This window comes from Delphinus delphis, chromosome 14 (assembly GCF_949987515.2).
Source record: "Delphinus delphis chromosome 14, mDelDel1.2, whole genome shotgun sequence".
Taxonomy (NCBI): Eukaryota; Metazoa; Chordata; class Mammalia; order Artiodactyla; family Delphinidae; genus Delphinus; species Delphinus delphis.
In genome coordinates, this window is record NC_082696.1 from 43,081,125 (window position 1) to 43,091,477 (window position 10,353).

Sequence of the window (10,353 nt, forward strand, 5' to 3'; positions counted from 1 at the left end):
AGTTATTTGTAGTGATGTGGATGGACCTAGAGTCTGTCATACAGAGTGAAGTAAGTCAGAAAGAGAAAAACAAATACCGTATGCTAACACATATATATGGAATCTAAAAAAAAAAAGAAAAGAAAAAGAAAATGGTCAGAAGAACCTAGGGGCAAGACGGGAATAAAGATGCAGACCTACTAGAGAATGGACTTGAGGATATGGGGAGGGGGAAGCGTAAGCTGTGACAAAGTGAGACAGTGGCATGTACATATATACACTACCAAACGTAAAACAGATAGCTCGTGGGAAGCAGCCGCATAGCACAGGGAGATCAGCTCGGTGCTTTGTGACCACCTAGAGGGGTGGGATATGGAGGGTGGGAGGGAGGGAGACGCAAGAGGGAAGAGATATGGGAACATATGTATATGTATAACTGAATCACTTTGTTATAAAGCAGAAACTGACACACCATTGTAAAGCAATTGCACTCTAATAAAGAAGTTAAAAAAAAAGAAAAAATAAATAAAATTTATACCTCAAAAACTCAAAAGTTCAATTAAACAATATTTTGTTGATATGACTGATATGGGAAAGAAGAAGCTTTATCAGGTGACAAAGCACAAACTTTAGAGCCAGATAAACCTTGATCTAAATGCCAACATTGTTATTTTATAGTATCTGTGTGGCCTTGAGCAAGTCAGTGATCTTTGAACTGCAGTTTCCTCCTTTGTAAAACACAGTAATTCCAATCTTGTATTGTCATTGTGAGGATTAGACAGTGTGTGTGTCTGTGTGCATGTGTGTGTGTGTGCTGCTCAGTAAATAATAACTTTTAATTGCATTGCTGATTTTTGGATGTATTGTGAATATCATATTATTAATTTTATATTATTATTAATAATTTCATTACTATTAAGGATAGTGAGGTTGAAAGCATATTCATGTCTCCATTCATTCCTGTACTTTTCCATTTAATTCTCACACCAAACCTGTAGATAATGGCATATCCAACTTATTGATGAAAAGCTGAACAGCTCATCTAGTTGTATATGGGAATATGGGATTAAAGCTCAGATTTGTCCAATTTTAAGCCTCATACTCCTAACCACCAGGCAACTCTGCCTTTTGATATATTATCTTCCAAGATAAAAAAAATCTAAGGGTATTTCTTGGAAATAGAGTCAGGAAAAGTATCTCGCTAAGTATAATTACATCAGAATATTAACAAGGACAAAATACACAAACTCTACATCTTGCCATATCTTTCAAAATACTTAGTTTACATATAGAAATAAATTTTCCCCATGATACGAAAATACCAAAATATAATATGCAAGTTATAAAAAGCAAATGGCACATCAGGTAAGTAGGAAAAAATTCAAATTGTTAATGCTATGCTCTTGGGCATCTGTTCTCAGATATCAAACAAATTGCCTGAAGTCACTACATATAGTTACAACATAAACCTACACACTGGAGCCTCATTGTGTCACAATGGACAAGGTTAATGATTCATCCCTAATCCTAAAGCCTCCTTCTAGGATTAATTGACTTTCTCTGCAGCCTGCCTGCCTGTCCTCTTGTAGATCCTGTGAAGAGGATTTCTCTGCATTGCTTTGCCTCTTTTTCCACCATCTAACTATCTTAAACACTATCTAATCTTTTCTCTACCTACACAAGTCAGTAGGAATCAATTCAGTAGAAATTAGGCAGTTAAACTGATTCGACTTTGAAAAAAAGCTGACTTGGTTAGAAGGAATGAGCCAATTTTGTCTTTTTCAATCTGGCATTTCATTTCTCAGGCCACAATACTATTCACATTAATAGGAATCAATTAAATAGATATAAATTGATAATCTATTATGTAGCAGACCACAGAAATAGTATGAAAATGGGCGAGACAAAGTCTCTGTCCTCAAAATACCACCTTTTAAGGGGAAGAGATAAGTTAATTTTGCATTAGGGTAGGTATCAAAAACTGCTATGAGGGTGCAAAGAAAAGCCTACAAAACATCAAGAGGCTAAGGAAGGATTCAAAAGAGGAAGTTCAGCAGACATTCTTTTAAATGGATAGGATTTCAACACACCTCTAGGGGAAAGGGCATTTTTCATGGAGGAAGACAGCATGAACAAAACAGTGGTGGTTGAGAGGGAAGCAAAGGGGACTGGGCAATAAATTGGTGACAGCATAGGCTGCATGCTGAAAAGTGAGAAGTAGATAATAAGGTAAGAAAATGGTTTGGGACTAAATCATAATGGACCTTGAATGTCAAGGTGAGAAAAGTTTGTCATGAGCAGGCGAAAATGTCTGAGGATGACAGAGAAATGATTGAACTTCAGAAGGTCAGTTTGGAAGAATGGTATTGAACAGACCAAAAAGACAGAGTCAAGGCCAGTTTTTGAAAGTGAGAATGGAGAGAGAGATTCAAGAGAATTCGTAATAAATTAGGATCTATTCTTTTGGCAAGTGACCGAGCCAAAAGACTGAGCTAGCCAATAGGATAACCACAAGTTACATGTGGGTATTAAGCATCTGAAATGTGACTAGTCTGAATTGTGATGTGCTGTAGGTATAAAATACACACGGGATCTCAAACACTTGGTAGGAAAGAAAGAATGTAAAATATCTCATTAATAATTTTAATTTTTATTATATGGTTAAACGATCATGTTTTGGATATGTTGGATTAAATAAAACTTAGTAAAATCAGTTTCATCTGTTCCATTTTACTTTTTTAATATGGCTACTAGAAATTTTTGATTTAAATATGTGGTCACGTTATATTTCTTTGGACAATGCTGAACTGGATGTTAGAGCCGAAGGAGACACTGGACAAACTGGAAAATAAGTGGCAGAAGAGGGAAGAGGACTTGGTAGTGTTGCAACAGAGAAGCTGTAGGGGAAGTTTTATGCATTTATTTGTTTTAAGAAGACATTATCAACAGGTTCAAATGCTAGACAGGTGCCTAGGAAGATCAGTGACAGTAAAAATAAGCCATTGAGTTTTTGCCCAGGTAAAGAAATGGACAGGACAGAGGCATGTGATCAGTGCTAAGGCAAGTGAGCAGATAGCTACTCTCAAGAAATAGCAGAGAGAAGAAAAATAACAGAGCAATAACAAAGAGTATAGCAGGTTTGAGACGATTTTATTTTATCAACACAGAAGAGATCTGGATATGTTTGTAGACAGAAAGAAAGGAACAACTAAAAACACAGTGGACAGAAGAAATAATGGGTGAACATGAACCTGTAACTGGGGCTTCTACAGGGGTCGCCACAAGAGATAAGTAAAGCTAAAGTTATCAAGGGAGAGAATTCATGACTGCTTATTTTATATTTATATTTCCATTAAGTCATATGGGCATGGCATTTGTCTTGAAGGGAAAAGAGGGGAATATAAAGAAATTATTATCTGGGAAAGAAAACCAGAGGAAGAACCTGGACCATGTTCAACCCCTGGCTTTGGCCTTGCTCTTTGGAAGTGTTGTGGATTCCATTTGGTCACTTATGTAGCCATATGTATTTCCCTTTCATGACACTGGTACCTTCAGTCGTGGCTTTAAGATTATAAAAATGATTCATTTAGATTATTTCATCAGAAAAAATAATATATTATGATTTTTCTGTGTAAGTTTTGCTTTTTAAACATTATTTTAAAATCCACTTATTTTTCTTTTTAGGTCTTAGAATTGCTAAAAGTCTGCTTTATTAAGAAGAGAATACCTAGCTCTATTCACTGATAAAGACAATACTTGTTTCACATTGCATTAGTCCTCATATACAATGCATCATATGTACAGATCTGAAATGTGCTCATCCATGTGCCTTACTTTGAATGGCCTCTTGTTCCAAGCCGCCGAGTCGTCAAGAGGGGAAATTTTTGACGAATTGTCTAGAAAGAAAGTCAATTGCTTTAGTTTTTAGAAAGTGTGTGTTTCTGTTGCAAGCCTCTCACATTCAATTAATTCTAGAAAGCAAATGTTGAACTTTGAGTAAATATTTAGTCTGGAAAAAATAATATCATACACATATTGATACATAATGACACCTCAGCAAAGGGAGGGAGGTGCTTTTTTGATGACATTGTTCTACTGCCCTTTTCTCAATGTCCAAAGCAGATCATACCAATATCTGCTCTTGCTTGATGTTACTGCCAAAGCAATTATTACTTCATGTATGTGCTTTGTGGGAAGATGTGGGTTTCTTTATAGTAATTCTTTGCAGAGATTTACCCACAATTAAGTATCTACCTCCAACCCTGAAAGGACATGGAAATTTTCTTTGCCTTGCCAGATCTTCAAAGCCGTGTTTGAAACTTTTTCTTTTCTACGTTCCTTTCTCTAAATTGCCTAAAAGTTACCATTTGATTAAAGAACAAAAATCTCTTCTACATAAAACAGGGCTTTTAACCTGAATCTTAGGAGAGCCATACATGATCTTCTAAAGGCTCCATGGCAAACTCTGTGTATTAATATGTGTTAATTTCTTGGGGACTGGTTCTGTAGTTTTTGTCAGATTCTCAAGGTGTTTTATGGCTCCCCAAACAGTTAAGAATGACTGCCATAAGGGGCACTAATAAAATATTAAAGCTAAAATGCAGCCTCCTCATTTTACAGAATGAGTGAACTGAGTTTTGAGGAAGTTTAGTGCTTTTCAGGTCTCGCAACAAATTAGAGTCTAGGCTAGCACCTAAATCACTGGATTACCATGCCCTTATCACACTGTCTCCTGTAAACGATAGGTTTTCAAAATAAATTAATAAATTATTTTAGTTAAAAAAAAACCTGGGAAGCCAGACCATAGTAATCATTATTTTCTAGACAACGAGTCCCTCTACAGGTTAGAATTTGGATTTCAGTTTATAAGAGATGCAATATTTGAGATCTAAGCTTCTTACAATTTTTCTGGGATATCCTTGGTTCTTAGATAATAGAGCAAGACAAGAATCTCAAAGAACAAGGCTCTCCCAAGAGATTGATATTGTTTCCTGATTCTTAAAATGAGATCAACATATGTAAGTAGAGTAATGTCAGCTATATAGGTTCCCATCCTAACCACACAGGTTGGGTAAAAAGGAATGTTTTTAAATGAGAGAAATTTAACCAATCCCATCACGACATCTTGGAGTTTGGAGTGTAAATATACTTAGAACAAATGGAGAATTAGGAGAACTATTTATGAAATAGAATAAACACAGTCACCAATTACATTAACAAGATACTTGTCACCTCCACTTAATTCTGCTTCTCAATACAGGCCATACCATACTCTTTAATGTATCCACCTTTGAAAGGAAATATTATTGCTCAAATACAGCTTCCTTTAAGGTCACATTAAATCTTCTAATAGCCAGGGTTCTAATATTCAAAGCATATAGTAATTCAAGGTAAAACAAATAGTAGGTAACATCTAGGTTAAACATATAATAGTTCCAAATACAGCCAAGAGATTTCATTTACAAAACAGATTCTTAATATTCTATAAGAAAATTTCAACAGATAAGTTTGTTTCCATACTGTCTGCGACATGACTTCAGTTGTAAGGTAGTATAGCCAATATGTGTTATTTACCTTTCCAAAGGTGGCTGCACAGGCTGGCTCCAGTTTCTCTTTCCGGCAGAAATCTAAATAGTGTGCATAAAGGATGCACCGTGGTAAGCAAACTCCTTCACATACAATGTAATTCTCTTCAAGCCTAAGAAAAAGGGCAAAGAATTAGGTCAAACCTTTTCTTTATTTCTTCTTTCCTTTCCCCTCTCACGTTGATTTAATGCTCCTTTTGAATACAGACTCTATACAAATGAGTTCTTGAGCAGACATGAGTAGACTTCTTTTATTCTGGATAATATTAAAAATATGATCACAAGGATTAAAGTTAGAAGAGCAAGAACCCCAATGAACACCTGCTAGTGCAGTTAAAATACCATGGCTAAGACAAAACCACTCCTGTGTGGTCCACATCCCAATGAATAGGTCTTACTTCTGTGTAAGTCTTCCCTGTTCAACACGCTTTGCTCTGTGCTAATCAAATATGAATAGTGAAATTGAAGGTGCTGGTTTTTAAAAATAACATTCTCAACACTAAACATTCTCTTACTTCTGTGTAAGTCTTCCCTGTTCATCACACTTTGCTCTGTGCTAATCAAATATGAATAGTGAAATTGAAGGTGATGGTTTTTAAAAATAACATTCTCAACACTAAAGAGCTGCCAGGCTTCAGGTTGGCAAATGTCTATAATCTCTTACTTTCTTTCACAAACTAGTTCCAAACACTGAATAGTTAGGGAAGCATGGTGATACATTTATTTGCAAAATACATAAGAGTAAATTAACTTCACTTAAGTTCGAAATGGTACCGATCTATTTCTATCTCTACACTTTTTACTGTAATCAGTACTTACAATTATCTAAAAGATCCTGTACACTTGAAACATACTGTTATTCTCTATAGATGCCTCCAAACATGACATATCAATTCAGCTCCATATTATAAACATAATTATATAAACTTTGAAAATTTAGAAGTAATTCCATTTAATTTGGATGCCTGCAATTGCACACAATTTATATAAATGTAATAAAATATATTTAAGTGTTATAAATATCTGAACAGCAATCAGAACATCAGAACTTGTAGATTCTACTCTCAATTTTTCTAACCTTTCAGTAGATGATATTGGCTAAAATTTACTTATACTCTTTTTATGTAGAGTAAAATCATAATTACTACTATACAAGAGCAATGCAATATAGAATATGCATTCAGACTAAAATTGAGTGAAACTCTTCTAAACTCTTTAGATCTCTGATTTAACACGTTCCCAAGATGCATGAGATAAAAGCTACAGGACGTGTTTCCTAAGCAGGTAAAGTATCAGACATCCATTGTTCTATGACAAAGGAAAAAAATGAATCAAAACCCAATAAAATTTGCATACATAAAACCAAACACCTAGTTGATGGTGAAAATTGAAGTTAGGCAGATTTTTCACTTTAATTTTTCAATTCTACAGTTTAATATCCCCGCTATAATCTATAACCTTAAGGAAAAAATTATCAGAAGGTAAATAACTCACCTAGGCTATTTTTTTTTAAATTATGTAACACTTTTTTAAGAGAGAGTATGGAGAATTCAAACAAAATGACAACATTTTATAGTTTCAAAAAATATGAAAATTACTGAGAAATATTCAACTATTTAAAACTATATTTTAATGACACGTATATAATGCCCACTTTTTCACCTGGCTATTTTGATGGTGTAGGCATTATTTTTGTCTTCAAAATACTGAAAAATCCTATACATAAGTATAATGTTAACTTTGGGTATAACTTTTTTCTTTAATTGTAATGCATTTACATTTATAAAATAAAAACCTAAGTTTGTTTCCATTCATTCAAGTTGAACTGAATAATGCAAGTGATCATTCAAAAGACCTTCATAATATATCTGAAGTCAAAACCTTTTAGCTCCAATTATCCTAAAAAAAATAGTGTGTCCTAAATATTTCAGATAATTAGCTCAACTATTTACTGCTCTAGTAGATTCTTAACCAGTAAACGTGATATCAACTTCAATAGTTAAACCATAATTTTAGAAAGATATTTAGTTTATATTTCAAATATTTGAAAGAGTTAAGGATATAATTACAAAAATTTACTACATGCAAATTGTAATTCAGTGTTTAAATAAGATGTGCTACTTTTTTTAAGATACTGTTTTTTCTACTGTATTTTTCTAAGATTTAGATCACACTTTACATATAAACAGATCATGTAACATCAGCAAGTAGACATTTTTACTTATTTGTGTCTTATTTGGAATTTGGAAGGAAATTTATAGTTCTATTTCTTCACACTACATAGAGAAGTATAATATTATGTTTTTACTTTAAATTTCCTCTTCCTTTTAGAATATTATAAAATGTACTGTATATGTAGAGAGCCTACTGATAAACTCTTGGTTTTTAAAGATTTTCCACAAAATCCAATTAGTGATATTTCACTGTAATAAATCATATGTGAAAGGTAGTTGAACACTTATTTAAGTTAATAGCGTCATCTTAACTGATTTTTCTATGTCTTCTAGTTCAAACACATTTCATCTTATGGCCAATACACAATTTTGAATTTGCCCTCTACGGATAAAGGCACCGTTAAGATCCTTCCTCCTTTTAAGTTGTTTTTAAGAATCATGTTTTATAAACATAAAAATAACAAATATATAAGGACTGAATTGATTGCATGTTAAGCAAATAAGTAATAAAAAATTCATTATTGCTTACATTAGAAGAAATTATAGTTTTAGTCAATAATGAACAGAATGATGGTTTTTATTTGTATTGCAGATCATTTTTCACCAGTACCAGAGTATGTCTCTATACCAAATATTCAGTGAAAACAATTTTTGGATGAATTTCTAATCGGTCTTTTAAACTTCTCCAAGAAAGTCTGAGGGAGAAGCAAATTGAGAAAAGCAAAGAATCTGAATATACTGACTTTAAAAATTCAACAGGTGCTTAAGGGTATCCTTGGGCGAGTCTTACCACTGCAGGGTGAGCTGAGTCTGCTTCTTTTTATCCTTCATAATCTGCGTGATGGTTTTCTTCTGAGAGAGGTGTGGATCGGTTGCTTTGGTTTTGCTGTCTTGATTGTCCGCAACCTCTTCTTCAGAGGAAAAGTTACCATTGCTTAAATGCATTTCTGATTGCAAGTTGAAAAGATGATAAAGAAAATCAGAATATACAATCAATTAATTAGCCTCTAAATGTATCTTGGCGTCAAACAGGGTGGCCTATGGGGTTCAGAGGAGAGCTATGCAAAATCCTTTCGACTTAATTTCTATTTAACAATCATTTTCCTAGGGGAAATATACGCGCGTTTGCGGTATGTTTCTTTTTATTATCGGATGCCCTGTAAAAAATACATCTGCGTCCCAATCACGTCCCGGGAGGGGGCAGAGCACTCACCGGCTTTAACTCCCACCGGCAGCTCCGGGTCGTCCCCTTTCTCCCCGCTGCCCAGCGCACCCCCGGGCTGCGCTTCAGCCGCCAGGTACACCCTTTCTTCGGGGAAAACGAGCAAACCCTTGCTCAGGAGCTGCACACAACACTCCTCCTGGACTTCGGGGGAAACCTGGGGAGAAGCCTGCACCTGCAGGAAGGCGTCTTCCAGCTCCGGGACCTTGGCCATCCTCCTGGCCACGGAGACTCGGGCACCCGCCGCTCGACCGGCTCCCAGCGGAGCCCCGAGGCCGAGGCGGGGCGGGGCGGGGCGGGGCGGGGCTGGGGACCCGGGGCCGCTGGGGCGGGGACGGAGGCTGCGGCTCGGGATCCCCCGGGCGTCACGGAGAAGGAAGGCCGCGCACAGGTACGGCTCGGACAGCCCTGGGAACTGGGTGGGCCGAGGCGGGACTGACTCTCTCCACCTGTCTGCCATCCTGGCAGATGCTCAGCTTGGAACTCACTTCCTCACCTGCGCTCGTCGAGCCTGAGCAATGGAGTCCCATTTCCCACACCTCCTTTCCCCTCTTTCCTCCTTTTCTCTCATCTGGCCCTGGGACCGAGCACTCTTTCCACACCCAAAGCTCCCAGAAAGAACCAAGGCTGCTTCCGCGGACAGCCTTGACTCTGCAGGCCCAGGCCAGGAGAGGAGGACCCCAGAGCACCGCTCAGTCTTTGCACAACATGTCCTCGGTTGATTTATTCCTGGAGTAATCCTAGGGGGTGGTGAGGGCCCTTCTCAGTGACTTGGGACAGACGCCATCGCATCCCGCAAGTGTCCAGAGGGCCCTGCTCCCGGGGTGCAGAATGCCGGGCCTCTCTGTCCTCCAGGATCTGGCCCTGAGCTTGGAGGAAAAGATGCATTCACTCCCTACACGTTTTGTAATTTAAACGCATCCCTGACGATCTTCACCTCTTATACCTAGTAGTAGTGCAATGGACGTTTGTTGAAATGAAAAATGAAAGAAATCGCCGTATTTCATTTCCAATCCAAACTGGCAAGAAAGTCATGTGGTTGAAAATATCTTGTTCTCTAAGAAGGAGAAGTCAATAGACTTGGGGTCTCTGTTGCCTGACTGCCACATAATCCTTCATTCCTTTCACCTTCTGTTCTTTTGACAGATAATGCCCTGTGCTTGCTATCTATATGCTTAGTGCTCTCCAGAAAGAGCAAGAATCCTGCTTTGGTTCACATCGCCTCACCACAACCTGCAACCTGTCACCCTCATTTGGAGCGTTAGAAAGATAAATCACCCTTGAAGTTTAATTTAATATTAAACTATATTACATCAAAATATAGCATAGAAAAAACAAAATGGGACCCAAGGTGATAGATGGCTGGAGGGTGGATTTTGGGGAGGAGTAATAC

The 10,353-nt window shown here is 36.9% G+C and overlaps 1 protein-coding gene across 1 annotated transcript in view; it reads right to left on the reverse strand.

Annotated features, from left to right (window-relative positions):
• Window positions 1-9,174, reverse strand: part of RFX6 (regulatory factor X6) — a 55,415-nt gene extending 46,241 nt beyond the window's left edge. Inside the window, exons 1-4 of the mRNA XM_060030562.1 lie at window positions 8,952-9,174; window positions 8,529-8,685; window positions 5,554-5,677; window positions 3,814-3,875 (exon numbers count right to left, since the gene is read on the reverse strand). Coding sequence (XP_059886545.1) covers window positions 3,814-3,875; window positions 5,554-5,677; window positions 8,529-8,685; window positions 8,952-9,174 — 566 coding nt within the window. The remainder of the gene's footprint in view (window positions 1-3,813; window positions 3,876-5,553; window positions 5,678-8,528; window positions 8,686-8,951) is intronic.
• Window positions 9,175-10,353: the final 1,179 nt, after the last annotated feature.